Source organism: Eschrichtius robustus, chromosome 2 (assembly GCF_028021215.1).
Source record: "Eschrichtius robustus isolate mEscRob2 chromosome 2, mEscRob2.pri, whole genome shotgun sequence".
In the NCBI taxonomy this organism is placed as follows: domain Eukaryota; kingdom Metazoa; phylum Chordata; class Mammalia; order Artiodactyla; family Eschrichtiidae; genus Eschrichtius; species Eschrichtius robustus.
Window position 1 is genome coordinate 122,643,069 of NC_090825.1, and position 21,993 is coordinate 122,665,061.

General features: G+C 44.6%; 1 protein-coding gene across 1 annotated transcript in view; it reads left to right on the forward strand.

Moving 5' to 3' along the window:
• The first annotated feature begins 2,895 nt into the window (after positions 1-2,895).
• The window catches only part of SH3RF2 (SH3 domain containing ring finger 2), a 136,583-nt gene continuing 117,485 nt past the window's right edge, over positions 2,896-21,993 (forward strand). Inside the window, exons 1-2 of the mRNA XM_068536109.1 lie at positions 2,896-2,983; positions 4,119-4,599. Of these exons, the coding sequence (XP_068392210.1) occupies positions 4,222-4,599 (378 nt within the window). The 5' untranslated portion in view covers positions 2,896-2,983; positions 4,119-4,221. The remainder of the gene's footprint in view (positions 2,984-4,118; positions 4,600-21,993) is intronic.

A 21,993-nucleotide genomic window follows, 5' to 3' on the forward strand; every position in this document is an offset into this window, starting at 1 on the left:
TGATTTGACGTCAGGTTTGCACTTGGGTAAGCCACGATGAAATCCCCACTGAAAACTCTCCCCCTTCTTCAGAAGCTTCAAAAGAAAATTTCTCAAGTTTCCACTAAGACTAACCTCATACGGGGGTGGTGGTAGGGACCACCTATAGGATGTGACTCAAAAGGTGCTAAAACACCACTCCTATTCAGTGTAAACTTTCTATGCCCTCTGCTAGTGTCTAAAATTCTACCATCACCATTCTATTCTGATGAATGTTCAACTGTCAAATATGGTAGCACTGGATCTATCCTGCCTTCCTGGGACAGAGCTGGTTTTTTGTGTTTTCTCGGGCATGGGAGGATTTGAAGCTTTTTGAGATCACTGGCCACACAGGGGCAGGGAGGGGCCATGAGACTCGGTAGGTTACAGAGAGCGAGAGTGAAAGCAGCTTGGGCTCATTTGTAGGTAAAGGATGCATACATAATGTTGCATGCGTATCTTTACATAAACTTAGGTAAACATAGATGGGTATACTTATGGCATATACATGACTTTATAACACGAGAAGCAATAATGGTAAGGAACATAGGCCCCGGGATTAGACCAACCTGGGTTCAGATCACAACCTCTGTGACTCCAGGAAAGTTGTAGCACCTACCTTATAGGGTGGTTGGCAGGATTCAATGAGATAGTCTGTTTAAAGTCTTAGCACTGCTCTGAGGCATAAATGTTACGTTACGAAGATGATGAGTATGCTTGTCCTTCTGCAAACATGTGTGTGCCTGCATGTGTAGGTGCAGATGTGGGTATGTGAGGGAGAGAGAGATGTCTAAGAACAGGAGCGGGGGGACTTCCCTGGCCGTCCAGTGGTTAAGACTCTGCGCTTCCTGGTGGGGAACTAAGATCCAAAAAAAATACAAGAGAGGGGAAGAGGGAGAATGTTGCCCACCCCTGCAGGTGGAGTTCCCACTAGACTGGCCCTTTCTATGGGGTGAGGGGACTGAGCGACAGCTCACAGAGGAGACAGCTCAGCTTTACCAAGCGGGGACACCAAAGGGTCTGGAAATACAGGGCCTTCCTGATAAGCACAGAATCTAAAGTGGAAATTAGTTGAAGGAAACAGGCAACAGAGTGGGATGTGAAGCTGAAGCTCAAAACACCCTACATATACATATACACTACTAAATGTAAAATAGATAGCTAGTGGGAAGCAGCTGCATAGCACAGGGAGGTCAGCTCAGTGCTTTGTGACCACCTAGAGGGGTGGGATAGGGAGGGTGGGAGGGAGAGAGACGCAAGAGGGAAGAGGTATGGGAACATATGTATACGTATAGCTGATTCACTTTGTTATAAAGCAGAAACTAACACACCATTGTAAAGCAATTATGCTCCAATAAAGATGTTTAAAAAAAAAAAAACCTACATAAAAGAGAGATGAAAGAAAAAAAAAAAAAAAAAAGAATTGAAAGTGATCTCTGGAATTGACATGTATCCAAATTAGGCCTCTGTGCTTGGAGAACATATGACTTCATCTGCTCCATCTTAAAGCTCCCCCCTGTTTTGAGCCTCATGTATGTTTGCTTTTTCAGAACTGACACAGAAGAATTTTGAAAAGCATGTAAACCACTGTGATCTGTTCTCAGACCTCTTGGTTCCCTCTTATGATTTTCCCATGGAGTTATATCTGAGTACTTTCTTCATGATAAGGAATTGTCATCCCTGTGTTTGAGAGAGAAGATACGGTAAAAGCAGAGCACCCAGTATCTAGTCCCAGTTCTGCCCCTAACTCACTGGGTAACGTCAAGGAATCTCTCAGTCTCTCTGGGCACAGCTGCCTCATCTGCCACAGAATTTGATTGGTCACTTTGGGTCATTATCTTTTGACTTCCTGCCATCCTAGATGAGGTTTAGCTCCCCTCAACCATCTCTCCTCCCCTTAAAGTTGTATCACCATATGACATGGTGGTTAAGAGCCCAGACCACCTGCCTCTTGCTAGCTGTGACTCCTAGGATGAGTTATTTAACCTCGAGTCTCCATTTCCTTCTTTGTAAAACGAGGGTAAGAAGAGTGTAGTGTATCATTGGGCTGCTAAAAGGATTAAATGAGTTAGTGCAGGTAAAGTATTTAAAACAGTGCTTGGCACAGATAAGGGCTACACTACTCTGGTGTTATGTAATAATAATAATATTACTGTTACTTTATTGGGTAACTTTGTAGTGTTAAATGAAATATACTATTGATAAATCAAGAACTAGAAGTATAAGCATTATTTGGAGCTATAAAAGGCTCCAGTGGGTAGGGTAGGGGGGACCTGGGACATTGCTTTTCCTTTTTCTTTAAGCCCTCCTGTGCTTTGACTTTTCAAGGATGTGTCTGGACCACCACAGTACTGTTTTTTTTAATTTCAAAAGATTGAGCAAAAAGATCACTCAAGTCCCTCTCAACTCTCACAATCCAAGGACTAACTGTGATTTTTAAGGAGCAGTATTTTTTAGGTGGCAGGTTTATCTTTGGTATCATAGCTACCGTTAATACATTTGACGTTTTCAGGAAATCCTCATAAAAGTTTAAAATAAACACAATCACCGGGGCATGTTTATAACTGAGTGTGTTTCAGCGCCTGGGAAAGGAGCGAAAATGAGAAAGGTGAAAATATAAACTTTGTAAATATTTGGCCTTATGAGCTAGCCAAATATTTTGCCCTCTGAGCTAGCCAAATATTTTGCCCCCTGTGATCTTTTCCCAGAAATCGACTCAATTGCACAAAGGAAGGATCAGTGGCAGAGAGTAAGCTCAGAGGAAAGCACTGCGGGCGCCCGGCGCTGAAAGCGTTAACAGGGCTGAGTAAGGCGATCCCTGAAGCGAGTAAGGCTCGAGTTGTAAAAGTTTGCAAAGCAGCGGCAGCCCCAGCTCCCGGGGAAACGGAAGCCCGTCGAGGGAGCCTGGCGGAGCGGGAGCCGAGAACCGTGCTGAGCTGAACTCAGCCGGAATTACAAGCTCAAGGTTAGTGGCCCCCGCACAGCTCCTCGCGCTGACATCTTTGGAGAGTTGTCTCAGGAAGGCCGGCGCCGGCTCTCAGCCTGGTGTGTCCTGTCTGCTTTATTCACCAGTGGGGCCGCCGGGTGTCGTGCCAAACCTCCCGCTAATGCGTTCGCCCAAGCCCTGGCGCTGTGAGGGCCGGGGACCTCTTCCCTGGAGACTCTGCTAAAGGGGAGACTTCTTTTCAGACATCCGAAAGGAAACTGTTTCTGGGACAAGGATGATTTTCAGAATACACACACACACAGACGCACACACACACCTGTATATGCTGCTCCCTATTGGTTCTTGCAGGCTGTGACCACAATCCAGAATTCCTATCTGCTTCAGTTGAAACTGAGAACAATTGTCAAAGTAACAAAACAGGCTGTGCAACTTTATCTTATGGGAGGGATATTGTCTCTGAGGCTAAGATAATCAAGGTGAGAAAAAAGAGAGAGAGAGAGGAAAGAAAGAAAAAAAAAAAGAAAGAAACTTCCAAGCCACATGGCCTGGAGTTGACAAAAGAATTTTTGAAAATTAGTTTCTAGTAGAAATTTTTCTTGTACATTGCTAGAACAAAATAATGGGAGAAGATGTAGTGTGAAGGAAAGAATTCTACAGCTACATGAGATTCAGATACATTTATCTATGTAAACAATTTGTTATAGTGTGGTGCAGAAAGCAGATAAACTTATAGAAGGGGGGGGTGGTGGGGAGAAAGAGTAAATAGCTTCAGAGAAATTGCATCCTGAGGGGCCTTTCATTTGAGACCCAGATGGACTGCCTGAGGGCTTTCACCCTTGGAGCCCTGGCTGAGAGAGAGGGGTGGCTTTGTCCCCTCAACAGGCCAGTTCTCTTTCCCCCTCTTGCCTTGCACACGGAGAGGCAATGAGTAAGTCGTCAGTGGCTGTGCTGACTGCTCCCTCACATCCGCCAGCAGGCAGGAGTCGAGGCTTATACCTGCGAGCACTGAATCAGAATGAGTCATCCGAAACTTGGGTGCGGGAGCAAAGTGCTTGCAAACTGCCTTATGAGACTCTGGCTGGATGTAGGTGGGATACACCTCTCCGAGCAGTCACAGGTTTTTCTTCTCTTCCTTTCTCCTTCAAACCGGCAGGCATCCGGACACTCTCAAGAGGCAGTCTCTGCCCCCTTTGGCTCAACTGACCTGACCATGTGGACTTAGCCCCTCCAGGTCAGGACTGGAGTTTTAAAATAAAATGGATGATGTGACGTTACTTGATCTTCTGGAGTGCCCCGTGTGCCTCGAAAAGCTCGATGTCACCGCCAAGGTCCTCCCTTGCCAGCACACCTTCTGCAAACCATGTCTCCAGAGGATTTTCAAGACCCACAAGGAGCTGAGGTGCCCCGAATGCAGGACCCTGGTGTTTTGCAGCATCGAGGCGCTGCCGGCCAACCTGCTGCTCGTGCGCCTTCTGGATGGCGTGCGCTCGGGACGGGGCTCGGGGGGAGGGGGCTCCCTCCGCAGGCCTGGCGTGCTGACCTCACAGGACAGCAGGAAGAGCAAGACTCACCCCCGAGGTCTGCAGTGCAGCCCTTTCCGGCTGGTGCCTAACATCAGAATCCACATGGATGGGGTAAGAAAGATCTCATTTGTTCCTACTGTGTCTACTTGGAGTTTGGGTTTGCCTGCACCAGCAGTTGGGGCTTCTCTTCTTTTAGTTACATTTCAAAGAGCCCCTGCGGAGGATCCCCTGGGGATAAGTTTCTGTGGGCGGTGATCCTTGTACTGAGACTTGGTGGAATCCTGAGCCTATCTGATCCACCCATGAATTCTTAGAATTGTTAAAGCTTCCCAGGTTCTCCCTGCTCCTGGTCCAGAAGGTGGTAGGACAAGGAAAAAAGCTTTCTTGATTATATTTTTGGTCTTACATTTCTGCTGTTCTGAGGCCAAACCAGGGCACGGGAAATGCACAGAGGATGGGAAAAAAGAAAAACAAATCTAACTGCTTGTTGCTTTTGAGATCTCAAAGAAGTTTCCAAATGTCAGGTTTTGTTTGCATTTTACCCCGATCCATCTTTCCATTCGCAGTCATAAAGTGCCATGATGACAATGTTCATTCATAATGGTTCAAAGTTATCAAGACATTTAACTGCCCAAATTTCACGTGGGAAGGGAGCGTGTATGTGGGTGGAGTGATTGACAGCAAAGGCTGGCTGTGAAGTACAATAGATGTGTATAGGAGCCCCGCAGGTGTGTCTTACTTTACAAAATGAATAAAGCATACACAAAGTGCACATCAGAGGCTGCAATAAAAAAAATGAAGAGCCCCAGGAGCGCCCCGGGAGATCACCCAGTAACGCTTTTGGTGTTTGTAATGTGAATCGCTCTCTCCAGCCTTGTGGGCACATCCTCAGGACTTTATCTGACCTGGATATGGGAAGCTGGGTAAGGGGACATTTCAAGAGAAGAGCGTGGTCCTTGTGGCTCCAGGAGGATTATATGCTGTCACCCTTGCAGTCAGTGTGTCCACGTGGACATGGCAAGCTGTGGCTTGGGTGGTTGGCATACTTAGAAAGTCTCAGCTGTATTCTGTGAAGTCCCACCTGAAGCAAGCTTTAATACTGGCAGCAGAGTCTCACGACTCCCTGCTGTGAAGAGTAGCAGAGGGTGGGAGGGTCTTCCCCAGATTCCTTCTCACTGAAGGAGAATAGCCTTGTGGTGTGCATTCAGAGCAAGTTTCTAAAGTATTCCTTCCAACAACTCAGCCCTCCTTGGGTTCCCTGCACCTTTAAGCCACCCATGCAGTAGGAGAGTGTGGAAACATTCCAAAATGAGAGCAGGAAGAAGCAGGGCATTGGTGTGATTTCTTTACTGCAGACTTTTTAGTGCCATTGGGCCTGTGTGCGTGAACACATTCCTGAAGAGGGCTTGGCGCCCTTGTTTAAGGCTCCTTATTAGCCCTAGGTCTAGTCATCAATCAGAATCCACAGGCCTGGAAAAGGCGGGGTCAGGGTTGGGGAGCAAACTTTCTGAGGTAGGCTGTGTTTATAGAGCATTAGGTTCTATCTTGGGTCAGCAAATCTCCCTTTGAATTCCTAAGACCCAGCAACCTCTCCCCTCCCTTGCGCCGCAAAGTCTGACTTGCCTCCCCGCAGGGCAGAGTATCATCGATCACTCAGAGAGTGTCGGGGGACTGGGAGGAGGCAAGTCCCCTACCACCTTCGCATGTTTTTGTTCATGCTTTCATCTTTTTTCGATGTGGCTATGTTGCTAAGAAAAGGTAACAACAGATGGATCCACAGCTACCTACTTTATGAACCACAGAGGATTCCCAGGCCCCTCCCGGCATAGGGAGTTGTAGGAACTAGAGCTGGTCCAACGTAAGAGACAGCCAGTAAGATGCTGCGTGTCCCTGGAACTCTTTCACAAGGACCTGTCACTGCAGACCAAGGTGCGGGTGATGGGGTTGTGCCCATCCTCTGAGCTGCACTGGAGTCCTGCCATGAGGCTGAAATAGATGAAACAAGCCGTTGAGGGCGCCTGCTTTCAGGCAGGACCTGGTTTAGTGAAGACTCTCTACAAGAGAGCAGAGCTGGCAGCCAGCCCGCAACTGCCCCTGTTTCCTTCATTTCCTGAGCCTACCTTTCTCCAAGTGCCTCGTGTCATCCCTTTTGCCTCTCTCAACGGGGATATGAACAAACTACTCCTGGATGTAAATACGGCTGTAATTCTGCAACCTGTTCTACTCCCCCAAATACAGCTACCTTTCCTGTAAGTGTGAAAGCGATCGCGTGTCCCTGGGTTCAGAGAATTGCGGATTATCTGGGAGGCCACACTGTTCTGAGAGGCGGAGGGATGGCCTTGCATCCTCAGTCAAACCCTCACCAACCTACTTGCCCTCTCAGCCTCAGTTTACCCAATCCAGTCAACACTTAGTAATACTTGCTACCCCTCTTCCTCCAGGATAGTGTAAAAATTATCTTTACAGCATACTCATAGCACCTTAGAAAACCTATGCCGTGTAAATGCAAAGCATCATCATTATCATTAAATTAAACCGGCTGTATGTCTTTGGGCAAGCCACTTAAGCTTGCTGGGTCTCAATTTAAAATTCTGTAAAATGGGAAAACGTATTATAAAAACAGAGAGCCACTGTGAGGCTTAACTAATGAGTGTTTGCAAAGCACTTTGAGATCCTTAGATGAAAAGCATTAGGAAGGTCGTTATCATAGTAAGCATTATTATTGACTGTTCAGTGTGCCCTGCCGTGCATGAGGCATTCTATAAAATACAGCAGGAGTGATAGCCCTTTTAGGAGAGTGTAATAGGTGTTATTATTGAACTTGAGTCTATGATGAGTCCAGGCCAGGATAATACCAAGTATCAAGTACTACCCTAATACGGCATAAATAACCGGTTGTCACAAGGTACCATTTTCTAAAACACCTCTTCCAAAGGACTCGATGTTAAGGTGGCACTCTCAAAGAGTTCATTGAACTTCCTGTCCAGCAGCTTTTTAAGGCCAAAGTCTGTTCTGCTCTCCTAAACTCATCGAAAACACAAGCTCATCAAGATGTTTCTGTTGGCTCAAAGAGGCCTGGTACTTTTTGTGCCAGCCAGTATACTAGGGTGGAACCAATAGTCACACTTCACGGTGCCAGCCCAAGAGACAAAAAAATAGTCCATTGTGCTTACCTGTCTAAAACCCTCCTAAGCCAACTGTGTAAAAAGAAAACTTGAGAAACGGCTGTGGGTATCTACAGCACGCAATTATTTCAAACCAACAGGGGAGATCAACAGACTCCTGGAGGGCCCATGGCAGTGCAAGTCCCACCGGCTCTTATTCCTTCCCATACTGCAGGTGAGCCAGAGGAACTTTGCAAGCCTTCGAGAAGATTATGGGCTTCTGTATAGCTGATCTCTCTTCCTCCTCGCTCTGTTATCCTTTAATAATATTTCTGAATTAGAACAGGCAAGGGGGGCTTCCCTGGTGGCACAGTGGTTAAGAATCCACCTGCCAATGCAGGGGACACGGGTTTGAGCCCTGGTCCGGAAGATCCCACATGCCGCGGAGCAACTAAGCCTGTACACCACAACTACTGAGCCTGCATTCTAGAGCCCGCGAGCCACAACTACTGAGCCCACATGCCACAACTACTGAAGCCCGTGTGCCTAGAGCCCATGCTCTGCAACAAGACAAGCCACCACAGTGAGAAGCCCATGCACCACAATGAAGAGTAGGCCCCGCTCGCTGCAACTAAAGAAAGCCCGCTCACAGCAACGAAGACCCAATGCAGCCAAAAATAAATAAATAAATTTATTTTTTTTTAAAAAAAGGCAAGGGGCTTCCCTGGTGGCGCAGTGGTTGAGAATCTGCCTGCCAATGCAGGGGACACGGGTTCGAGCCCTGGTCTGGGAAGATCCCACATGCCGCGGAGCAGCTGGGCCCGTGAGCCACAACTACTGAGCCTGCGCGTCTGGAGCCTGTGCCCCGCAACGGGAGGGGCCGCGATAGTGAAAGGCCCGCGCACCGCGATGAAGAGCGGTCCCGCACCGCGATGAAGAGCGGTCCCGCACCGCGATGAAGAGCGGTCCCGCACCGCGATGAAGAGCGGCCCCCACTTGCCGCAAGTAGAGAAAGCCCTCGCACGAACCGAAGACCCAGCACAGCCAAAAATAAATAAATAAATAAAAAAAAAAAAAAAAAAAAAAGGCAAGAAAGCAGTGAAGATAAAATTTGCAAAGTTAGGTTTGAAAAATACCAGAATTCAAATCCTGATTCTGCCCCTTGATAGTTGTGTAATTTGGATGAATCACTTAAACCTCGGTGCCTCTAATTCCCCTTCTATAAACTAGAGATAACAGTATCTACCTCAGAGCGTCGTTGGGGAGAAATAAATGAGACTGTTAATGTCAGTTAGCTCATAGCACCGCAACTGGTTCCTATTACAAGCTCAATAAATATGAGCTGGTATTGTTATTAAAGCGACTCAAGACTTTCCAGTCTAAATTACGCAACATCTCTCACCCCCTTGTTAATCCAGTGTCCTCCAGAGATGGTCCTGGGTACCCTGATTTTTGGTTTGCTTTGTGTGTCTCCAAAGGATCCGGGGCCATGATTCAGGTGTGTGATTTCTCCCAGCATGCGCTGCCTTGGCAGCTCACTTCCAAGACCCTTTAGGAGCTAGGAGGTGATGCTAGGAGAAAACGTGCGACCCAGCGTCACTTCCCCAAATGGCAGGCTCAGCAGAACACCATACAAAGGGCAACAACCTGGTCCACGTCCGCAGCATCACCAGTTCCCCATTAAGGTCTGTCTTTCCTTTCCCCTGCATCTCTCTATCCCCAATACAAACGTTGCCGCCCTGGGCCTTGCAGGGCTGGACTCTCCCTTCTTTGTTAAACAACATGCCAACCACACACATTCCTGTCTCACTTCCCCTGTCTCAGCAAGAACACACCTGCCACCTACAGCACACAGACCAGGTGGCCGTGTCCTAGAAACTTTTTCAGCTGATGTTGCAAGCAGCTGAGAGGGCAAAATGAGGTCAGCAGGCACGTGAGGGAATTGAGGCTGGGTAGAAACCGGAAGGAGCCCAGCCCCTTTTCCTGGGTTTCAGCTGCTGTGTCCTACGGCAGAGCTGTGACACAGACGGTGGTTTCTGCTAAATTTACAATGGGATTAAAACCATCCCAAGCCCCTGAAAACAGCAGGCAGATGCCACTGGGCCAGCAAGGCCTGGATGCAGCAAGTGGAGGAAGACATAAAGGTAGGAGCTGAGGTTGAGAAGTCAGGAGACCCAGATGGTTCCCCAGCTCCACCCACATATGCAAACCTTTTAAAAAACCACATGGCCCCAGACTGGCTTTGCTCCCAACCCTCTCTCCATGGACCTCCTTCCTGGTTACAGTTCCCTCCCTTTTACTGATTAGTGTTTAAGGATTGTGGTCAAATGGAGCTGGGTTTGTGCTGGGATTCAATTACTTGTGAGCTATGAGGCCTCAGGCAAGTCACTTAACCTCCCTGACCCGCAGTTTCCATATTTGTGTACTGGGGATAATAATGGCGTACATATATCAGAAGGCTATTGTGAGATTAAAATGAGATAATGTATGTGAAAAGCTTAGTATAGTATGGTACATAATAGATGCTAATAAATGTTAAATAACAAAATTAACAATAGAGGAGAAAGTTTGGGGCATTGGATTTGCACCCACGCATAAACATGCAGAGACTTCTGTTAAAAAATTAAGCAAAGGGGATAGCAAAAGGACAGGGGGTTCACGAAAAGACAAAACTATAGTGATGAAAAATAGTGGTTTTCAGTGGTTACCAGGGGTTCTGGGTTGGGAGAGGATTATAAAGGGATAGCATGAGGGAATTCTATGGGATGAAGGGGCTGTCCTGTACCCTGTCTGTGGTGGCAGTTAAATAAATCTGTGTATGTGTTAACATTCATAGGAATATATACCAAGAGAAAAAACAGTCAATTTCACTGTATGATGATGTTTAAAATAATATTTTTAAAAATGAAAGGGAGCTCTTATACATTTCTTGGAGTCTGCCTGATTTTTACCGGTCCCACTCCGATGTCCTTTCATCTCTGTGTGTACTGGGTCAATGCTATTTTGGAGAAGGATTTTGCCACCATTTAAATGATCAGGGTAATTCCTGCAGGTGGGCTTCTCTCTGTTTTAGCAAGCCATTCTATTACCTGCTTCAGTTTTCTCATCAGTTAGAGGTATCTGGCCGGTAGACAAACACAGCGGCTCAACCCCCAGTGGATGGCCCAGGCAGATGGCTGGGATGGAAGGTTCTCCTCACTCAACCTCAATTATCCAGCACATGCACTGGGGCATGTCACCTAAGGGATTAGTCAACGCATATATTTTGTGTCATTTTGTTGCCTCTTAGGAAAGGTTGCCTTCCCACATGTCCCTTCATACTATAAGGAGATTATGAAATGAGGGAAAGTGCTTGTTCAGCCCTTGACTCGGAAAGAGCACCTTCATCCATCCCATTCCAGGCACCAGTACATAGCTTTGGGCTTAGCTGGGACCAGCTCACATACAGCTCTCTTCAATCTCATGATCTTCTCCCTTGCTTTCTTATTTTTAAATTCATGCTTATATGACAGTCTTTCACAAAGTGTATTCTGTAAGCTATTAATGGATGTTCCATAGAGCTCCAGGGTCAAACAAACCTGGACTGAAACAGAGCCAAACATTTTTTTTCTTTGCCGCAGGACTTTTCAGCACTTTTAGCACGCTAATGAGCTGTGAGTCTCTAAGTGGTGGATAATAATAAGAAACGTTCCCCAAATTCCTGTAACAGTGGTACTCCCCTCTCCCTCCTTTTATTAGTACCTTGAGTAGTGTTAATTGTCATGGAACAAATCTGCGGAAATGCTGTCGCATACTAATGCAGAGGTAGCTAAGCCCCCGGAGAGAACCTTTATTGTGGTTAGAGACTGTTGACTCATTCCAAGAAGAGTTTTAGGCAAGCTCTTGTCATTAGAAGATATTTTTGGAAAACTGTTTGAAACTCACTATCACCACCTTCTGCAGTATTTATTTAGCTTCTATCAGTAGTCAGCTATAGGTACACTGGGAACCCACACAGCAAAGTAAAGATTCCACCTTCCCAGTGCTTACCGTCTAATTGTAAAACCAACTAGTTAGATACATGTGTCTAAGCATTCATAAACAAATATATATGTGAATATATGTGTGTGTGTATATATATATATATAACATATCCCTGATTTAAAGATATTATCTATTGTAAGATATATTATTTAGTTATAGCTCTTAAGGGAAAAGAAACATTACCATGTTAGATGTTCACTGTAAGAGACATCCAATTTTAGAAATGTTAAGATATGAAAAAAGGAATGTCTTGCTGAAGAGTACATATTGTGTGATTCCATTTATATAAAATTCTAGAAATGGCAAAACTATAAACTATAGTGATTTTTTGGGTAATGCAAATGTTTTATGTGGTGGATATAGGTTTGTCTAAATTCATCAAACTGTACATTTTAAAAAAGTGCATTTTTGGTATGTAAATTATAACCCAATAAAGCGATTAAGACAAAGAAGTCTTAGACACAAAAGATGATGGTTTATGAAAATGTCAGGCGAGGAGGTGGTTCAGTTTAAGGGAAAGGAAGTTTGGCCAATAAAAAGAAACTTCCTACAAAAAATGGGTGTTTTAATGGTCAGGAAGGACATGGTCAAGGTATGAAAAAGCAGGGTCTACTCTGGGCATGTGGGTGCTAGGAAAGTCAGGGCAGGACAAGGATATCTTGAACAGAATGGAAGTTGGAAGAGAGGGAGAAGGAAACAGATGGAGCGGAGATGGGGTGACCAGTTGCCTGCTTCAACACCACTGCTAGGAAGGCATGTGTCAGTTCACTCTGTAATAAAGTCTCTCTGCGGCCAAACTGCTTACATGTCATCATGTGGCCTGATGGATTCAGTGCAGCCAAACAAGATGTCTCTGCTCCAAGCAGATGGCTGAGCTCACTGGGTGACTGAGGAGCAGTCTCCACTTCACTGGCAGACAGAGCCACTCTTTCCCATTGAAATGGTCAGGTTACCTGACAACCCTAGCATGCAGGAACACAAGCCAGCACACCCAAAGCAAGGAGGAGAACACAGGACAAGGAAAGACAAGTCCACTTGTCGTGAGCTGCTTCCTGCAACTTGGGTCTGTGTCCGCCCCCAGGACACAGACACCGTTCTAGATCCCCAACTCAGAAACCAGGGCATTCAACAGACTGCTTCTAAGTGCCTGCTACGTGCCAGGCTCTGTCTTGAAAGCTCACACCATTGAAAGCCCACACCAGGAATGCTCATGGTCTCAGACTCCAGGACTCAAATAGCAGCTGAGTTCACCTCAGATCTCTTGTCGTTTTTCCAATCTTTTTTCCAAACACCAGCAGAACAGAACAGTCTATCACAAAGTGTATTCTGTAAGCTATTAATGGATGTTCCATAAAGCTCCAGGGTCAAACAAACCTGTGTCCTGTGTCTCAATACTGTGCTTGGAGTACCCAGCCTACAGCCTGGCCCAGATTAGGAACCCCCAAATATTTTTCAAATGGATGAATAAATAATGAATGTATTCATGTCTCCAGTAGACTTCATGGAATCATGGAATAACCCCTCATAATGCAGAAATGAACTCTATGGATAGAGCCATGACAAAGCTATGTGAGGAATGAGCAGCATATTATAGTAGGCATACTGAAATAGTCTAGTTGGGAATCACCTTATTAAATACCTTTTTGGGTGACAGACAGTACTGTCCAGAAAACACAATGGGCCAGGTTCAAAACCACTTAGCTCATGAATTGCTAACCCTAAGAAGATAGGAAATGCCTCTCCATATATGGCCAAACTCCTGCATCAGACACCACAAATTATATGTGCTCCTTTGATCATGGGGGAAACACTTCATGTTGAGTTAACTTACACTTAGTCCCAGGGATACCAGTGACAGAGAAGATAAGGCACTAGAAGAATTTGCCCCTGAGTTATGAGCTAAATTGACCTGGCCTCCTACATGAAGGGAAGACAGTATTTCAAGTAGGAACATGGCCCCTGCACCTCTCATGCTGACAAACCTACATCACACATGTATATAATGTATATAACATAAAGGTTGCCATTTTAGCCATTTTTATGTGTATAGGTCAGTGGCATTAAGTATATTTACATTGTTGTGTAACCATCACCACTATCTATCTCCAGAACTTTTCATCATCCCATACTGAAACGCTGTACCAATTAAACAATAACTCCTCATTGCCCCCTGTGTGTGCGTGTGTGTGTACATGTATGTGATTGTATATATATATATATATACATATATATACACACACACACATATATATTTAAAACTTTTTTCTGAGTAAGAGGAGTAGGTGTTTTAGTATCATTTTTAAAATATGTATTCCAGTTTTCTGCTGCTTCTGACCTTAGACTTCCAATGAGATAAGCAAACAAGATAATGCTGTGATGCAGGACAAAGGCTCTTCATAAATGTATACTGGCTGTGTGCTTCGGGGCAAGTTACCTAGTAATTCTGAGCATCGCTGCTACAGAATGAAAATAGGAAACTTAACTCATAGTGTTCTTGGAAGGAGTTAATGAGGCGATTCTTGTAAAGTGCTTAGCACAGGGTCTGGACAAAGTAAGCTCCTAGTAAAGGTTAATTGTCTGCTTGCACTCATCCAGGTAGGTTAATCTTATAAAGTACTACTACACTGACTGCGGTCAGCCTGCTATTTGACTGCACTGAAGACACGGGGGTAACAGTGATCGTGGCATCATTTGGAGGATAATTCAAGATAATTCTTGTGAAGTTCTTAGCACAGGGCATGACACATGGTACTCCATGACAGTGAGTGTGAGGCACTATTATTTCTTCCTATGCCTCATTCATTCAACAAGCATATACAGGATGCCTTTTATGAGTAAGACACTTTGCCAGGCTCTAGTGAAGAACAAAAGGATTGTTATTAAGGATATGATCCTTAATAACATGTAGACATGGAAGAGACCCAGGAAAACTGACTAATTCACCAAAATGGCTGAAACCCTCCCTTAAAGAGCTCATGGTCTTTTGGGAGACATCCACGTAAAGTAATAATTATGATGCGGTTAATAAACGTTAAACAAAGGACTTAACTATGTCAGGCACTGGGTAAAGCACTTCTACCTACAGAATCTCACTTAATTCTTTCTACAACCCACTGAGATAGGTGCTACCATTTTCTCTACCTCACAAATAAGAGGCTTGTGCTCAATAAATGTTCATATAAGAAAACACAATGGGAGAAAATGGCTGCAGATGAAAACTGAGCATTCCTGTATTTGTGTTTGGGGCAACTGTTGAGGTTGCATTTTTTAAAAATGCAAATGGTCTGATTCTTGACCATTCATAGAAACCCACGACACTGAGGACTGCAAACCTCAGAATACACTGAGAGGCATGTACATTGGGTGGTGAGTCCTGGCATCATGGTCCCAATGCTGCTGGTTTGGAAAGATGTGCCTTTTGGCTGCCATTCACATGCACAGCATGGAAAGCCAAGTGAAGAGGTGAGAGAGCTTGGATCATTCGCTGTTACTCTTCCCTGAGAGGCTAACAGGAGAACTTTAGCCTGGAGACAGGGGAAATAAGGCAAATACTCCCGGCGTGCCTGAAGCAAACCACCCCAGCTGAGGGTATCAGCCACCTGCCAGTGTTAGAGAAGGCAAGTATGGAACCGTCTGCCTAACTGGGAAACTGGCCCACGTGGCTGACTGCAACCCATCCTCTGGTCTCAGTGTAGCCTTCACTCCTCCAGGAAGTCAGCCCTCTGTCCCCAATCCCAAGCCAGCCGGCCATTTGTTCCTCCCCAGGCTCCCAGAGTCCCCAGTGCTACCCTCTGGCCTCGTAGCACACATAAGGTCCATGAGGTTAAGGAAGTGTCTTGTCTCCTCTGTACTCAGCACAGTGCCTGAAATGCAACCAGCATTCAATAAATATTGAAGTACTGAATGTGTAATGTTGGCGATACTGCAAGACACTGCAGTTAGATTCAGAATCTTCAAGGCTGAGGAGCCCCTAGTATCTTCCCCTGAGGCTAGAGGAGAGGAGACAGCCCAGCCATCTCATCCCCAGGATCCCTTCCAGCCCCTGTCTTGTTGACAAGGGTGTTTCTTGACTCAAGGCCAGGTGTGCTAGGAATGGCACATAAGTGCTTGCAGGGGATTCAGAGGTGATTGGGAGGTGAAAAAAGAAATCAGAGCAGAATGCAGCCAGAGAGAGAGGAGAACACCAACTGCCTGGCAGGCGCAGCCCTCTGAGCAGATCGCCCTGGATTTGCAGAATTGAGGATGATATGGCCGCACACATAGAAGTATTTTATTTGGTTGCCAAGGCAATGCAGCAGAGTCAGTGGGCATGGAGCAGGAAAAGATCTCTGCAGAGCTGTGTTCCGGAAGGGTGTTTGGCTGTGATATTAATGAGCTGCCTGGATAGGAGAAAGGCAAGGCTGACATAAACCTTATTTGGGACTTTTGCTTAATAAACAGGAATGGCAGAGAAATGGAGGGGCAGAAGAGAAAACTTCTCTTTCTGGCTTTCTGGGGAAGCAGGAGAGGTAATCTTCTGGACTTCCAGTTTCTCGCTGGAGTGGTTCCATGCTTGAAGGAAGGCGGAAGGGGATGATTGAAGAACAAAAGGAGATGGCAGCGTTTTCTTCCCCTTAAGAGATTATAAAAAGGATGCAGAAGCCTACATTTTAACAAAAAGAACATTTTCCATCTCCTCCTTTTACTTCCCTTTGTGTGAGAAAGGAAAAGAATTTGCCGTTAAACATGTTTCTTTTTATTTTCTTAAGTTTTTGAAACACTAAGATTTTTTTTTTTCACGATCAGAAAACTTTGTGATTGAGACAGGTCCTGGGTTTTCTAACTTCTCCGTCTACTTGCTGTCCCAAAGCCTCGAGAATCAGGCAAACTCCAGCAGGCAGAGTGCTTGTCCTGATGGCTTGGGCAAGGAGGGTGGGGCCGGAAGAGAGAGAAGCCAGAGGGGAGGTGGGCATTATTAATTAGCACCTTAATAACTACAACTGTCACGTAGCACACACCGTGTGCCAGACACTGTGTGAAATAAGCATGGTTTTCTTGAGTTCTCCCAACAACCTTTGGAAGTCCATGGTGTTTTCTCATTTCACAGCTGAAGGAACTGCTAGGAAGTGGCAGAGACAGGATTTGAACCAGGTTTGCCTACATCAAAGGACTGCGCTCTAAACGAGATCAGTCAGGGTGACCAAGACAAGTATGGTCTTCCCTTGGCACCTCAGGGAGCCCTGCACCATCTGCCATTGCTGGTTGGTTCCTGTTGGCACCAACACCACCATTCTAATGTGGTTGATAAGCCTTCCAGAGCATGATGTAGTCTGTAGCCAGTCCAACTCCATGTGCACGATATGCTGTGTCTTAACTGGAGGCCACTTGGTCATAAATTTAAGGGTGTAGGTAGTAGAAATGAGTCTAAGTGGATGGAGAGGGAGACAAGAAAGGAGGAAATGGAGCCAGAGAAGAGAGGAGGGTAGGGATAGAGAAAGGCAGAAAAGACACATGGGAGGTGTAGACGGGCAACAGAAAGCAGGGAGGAAGGAGGAGGAAAGGGAGAAGCTGATCAAGGAAGCAAGTGTGCGGGGGAGGACTACTTGGGGAGATATGTTATCAGGAGATGTGGCAGGCTCTGAGCCAGAGCTGGTCTGCTTTTCCCGAAATATAAACAGAGTTAGATCAAAATATGTATGCTCCATTCCTTTCAGAAACCTGTCATCAGGATAGGCAGAATGGTCTATTAAAGGTGGAGAAAAATAGAGCCTGAAATTCAGGAAAGTCAGCTTCTAATCCTGTCTTAGCTGAGAACCAGCCCGGTGACATGAAATGTATCTGAGTGCTTAGTAAACGTAAGCAATCACTATGGTTATAGAAAAAGTCTTAGATTCTCTGAGTCTCAGAATTCCACCATCTCAAATATTTTACAGAATATGCAAATGATACAGAAGTATTTGCATTTATGTTTTGTAAAAAATCTATATAAATTTAAAGATTTTCAGAGAAATAGTTACTGGTTTTGAACCCTTATGGTCTTCACAGGCCTGGGCTAAATACCTGCAAAAGCTTATTTAAACCACAGAGCAACACTGTTTAACAGCAGAGGAAATTGAGGTTCAGGAGTACTGAGTGGCTTGCCCAAAGTTACTTGTGTAGACTAACTCTAAGCCCACATTGTTTTTTTTTAATTTTTTAAAATTGAACTATAGCTGATTTACAATATTGTGTTAGTTTCAAGTATATACAGCAAAGTGATTAAGTTAAATATATATATTTTTTCAGATTCTTTTCCTTTATTGGTTATTATAAGATACTGAATATATTTCCCTGTGCTATACAGTAGGACCTTGTTGTTTATCTATTTTATATATAGTAGTTTGTATCTGCTAATCCCAAACTCCTAATTTATCCCTCCCCTACCCTTTCCCCGTTGGTAATCATAAGTTTCTTTTCTGTGTCTGTGAGTCTGTTTCTGCTTTGTAAATAAGTTCATTTGTGTTATTTTTTAAATTCCACATATAAGTGATATCATATGATATTTGTCTTTCTCTGTCTGATTTACTTCACTTAGTATGATAATCTCTAAGTCCATCCATGTTGGTGCAAATGGTATTATTTCATTCTTTTTTATGGCTGAGTAATATTCCATTGTGTATACATATCAACATAGCTTCTTTATCCAGTCATCTGTTGATGGACATTTAGGTTGCTTCCATGTCTTGGCTATTGTAAACAGTGCTGCTACAAACATTGGGGTGCATGCATCTTTTCAAATGAGAGTTTTCATCTTTTCCAGATAAATGCCCAGGAGTGGGGTTGCTGGATCATATGGTAACTCTATTTTTAGTTTCTTAAGGCACCTCCATACTGTTCTCCATAGTGGTTGCACCAATTTACATTCCCACCAAGAGTGTGGGAGGGTTCCCTTTCCTCCACACCCTCTCCACAAGCCCACATTCTTGACTATCGCATTATGCTACCCTGCAGCACAGTAGCTCTGCTTTCCTTATGCAAAGAGTATATGTAGCACATATCTTTTGTATTTATTAATGTGGTGTTAGTAACTTCCTCTCAAGTCATGTTCCCTGTGTAAATCTTGTTATTCCAGAACTACATGGTACCAACCACATGTGCAGGGACTGAGTGAGTCTTCTAATTCCTTTGTATTCTAGAATCTCACACCTGCAGGAGATCTTAAAGTCCTCCAAACTAGCCAGCCACCTCTCCTATGCTTCAGTCCTCTTTGACTTCCCACAGAGACACCCACTTGACTGTTGCCTTCAGAACTCCAGTGTGGGGGAGTTTTCTGTGCCTGAACCTAGTCTATTCCCTCCATTTCTTGCCAGCAATCTTAGAAAAGTCTTTCTGAGATTGAGCCACACAAAACACACCTGCTCTCTCTTTCCATGGGAGCCTACAGGTCTTTGAAGGCAACTCTGGAGGGTTGCATCTTATTTTTGTATTTCATTTTCGATCTTACTTTCTACAGGCTAAAGTACTTCTCTTAGTTCACCTGGAGAGCTGGTTTAAGTATTCCTAACTCAGGGGACAAGATGGAGGAATAAGAGCAGGGGCTCTGAAGTCGTGATAGCTGATTTCAAATCCCAGTTCTACCTCCTGTTAGCTGTATGAACTTGGGTACGTCACTTAACCTCCCTGAGCCTCACTCTCTTTATCTGAGGATGAGGTAACATACAAACTACCCCACACAGTGGTTCTGAGGATTAAACAACATGACACATGTGACACACTCAAGGACTGGCCCATAAGTGCACTTAGTCCACGTTGGTGATTTGTTTTTTTTTTTTTACTGAGGTATAGATGATGTACAGTATTATATAAGTTTCAGGTGTACCATATAGTGATTCACAATTTTTAAAGGTTATATTTCATTTATAGTTATTGTAAAATACTGGCTATATTCCCCATGCTATACAATATATCCTTGTAGCTTATTTATTTTATACATAGTAGTTTGTTCCTCTGAATTCTCTACGCCTATATTGCCCCTCCCCCTTCCCTCTCCCCACCAGTTTGTTCTCTATATCTGTGAATCTGTTTCTTTTTTGTTATATTCACTAGTTACTGGTTTTTTTTTTTCAGATTCCATGTATAAGTGATATCATACAGTATTTGTCCTTCTCTGTCTGACTTTTTTCACTTAGAATAATACACTCCAGATCCATCCATGTTGTTGCAAGTGGCAAAATTTCATTCTTTTTTTATGGCTGAGTAATATTCTGTTGTATATATAAACCACATCTTCTTTATCCATTCAACTATTGATGGGCACTTGGGCTGCTTCCATATCCTGGCAATTGTAAATATGGCTGCTGTGAACATTGTGGTGCATGTATCTTTTCAAATTAGGGTTTTTGTTTTTTTCAGATATATACCCAGGAGTGGAATTGCTGGATCATATGGTAGTTATATTTTCAGTTTGCTGAGGAACCTCCATACTGGTTTCCATAGTGACTGCACAAATTTACATTCCCACATGTTGGTGATTTTTTTATTCTTTAGTATTATTGTTGCCCCTCTCCCTGCGTAGTTGTCCATCTTATTTCACTGGGAGCACCTGGTCCAGGATCCAGTTGCTTTTTGCTTAAACCACCCACAAATAAGCATAACAGGGTCTGTCCCAGAAAAGACCTCTCAAGTATCTCCACACTGGGATTTCAGGAAGAAATGCCACAGTCCTAGAGAATGTCTCTTGGGATCTCCTCCCTGTAAAGAGCCTCTAGCCATAACAAACCTTGCTAAAACAATAACAGGAATGCTACTCTTGAAAGCACTATAGAAGACAAAATCCCTCTTTTTTATACTGTATGTTTGGGAGGGCACACGTAACATTCTGTGGGTGCATGGTAGGCTACTGGTATAAACTAAACTAAATGAAAGGAAAAAACACAACATTACAGTAATAATACCACTAGTAGGTACTCATTATACAAATATATATCGAGTGCTGTCACTAAGTACCAGACAGTAAACTGGGCAGCAGGATATAATAATGAACAAGACAGACATAAAAGGTACACTCTACTGGGATTGATAGAAAGAAGAAAGAAGCCATGGTCTTAGTTAGGTTCCCCCCAGAATCAGACTCTGACATGAGGATTGAGTGCTCATAGATTATTTGGGAGGAATGAGGACATCGGTCGGGGAGTGGGAACATCATACAGGAGAGGGAGGTGACTAGTTAAGGTGTGTTTTGAATCCACTCACCACAGTGGGCTACTGATGCTTTACCCTTTGGAAAAGCTCTAGGAAACTGTAAAGCTCAGACTGAAGAATTATCCTGGCCAAGAGGTGAGAGATCTGGGGCATTTATACCTCTATACCTGTTGGCCAGTGGTTAAGAGCTACCCCAAGGGGCAAGGTATGTTCTAGAAGCTCAAGGGAAGGCTTCCAACAGAATTGCAGGTGCTGGCTATTGGAAGTGAAGTTCAGCTGCACAGAAATGATAAAGGGATCTGAGAAGATATGGGTAGAGCACCAGCCACGTCACTTACATACATACAAAATAACCAAGATAGGGCTTCCCTGGTGGCGCAGTGGTTGAGAATCTGCCTGCCAATGCAGGGGACACGGATTCGAGCCCTGGTCTGGGAAGATCCCACATGCTGCGGAGCAGCTGGGCCTGTGAGCCACAATTGCTGAGCCTGCGCGTCTGGAGCCTGTGCTCCGCGACAAGAGAGGCCGCGATAGTGAGAGGCCCGCGCACCGTGATGAAGAGTGGCCCCCACTTGCCACAGCTGGAGAAAGCCCTCGCACAGAAACGAAGACCCAACACAGCCATAAATAAATAAATAAATAAATAAACAAATACTTAAAAAATAAAAAATAAAAAAATAACCAAGATAATCACAAATTGTGCTGAGTGTCTGCTGTATAAACTAACTCTTATCTATACAAGGATATGAAATAGAGGATAAAAGGGAAGAACTTTGATCAGGGGAGGCATTGATGCTGAGACCTGAGTGAGGAGAGGAGGGCAGCTCTGTGACAAGGAAAGAACTGGGTTCCAGCGATGGAGGACATCTTGAGCCTGATCCCAGACGGAACTCGCTGAGTTTGGGGAACCAATTGAATGCCCACTTGGCTGAGGGGTGATAAGCAATGAGTTGAGACGCAAGAGAATAGACTGCAGAGGAAGGTCTAGAGGGACCAAGAAACCATGGTCATGAAGGGAGCTTGGATCCTAGATGCAATGAGAAAGATTAAAGCAGGAAAATCATCTGACCTGATTTTCAATTTAATATCTTACTTTGGCTCTTGTGTGGGAAACGAATTTCTCGGGGACAAGAGTAGAAACAGAAGATCAATTTCAAGTCTTCTGGATGGGTGGCCTGGACTAACATGGCACCTGTGATGGAGAGAAGTGGATGAGTTT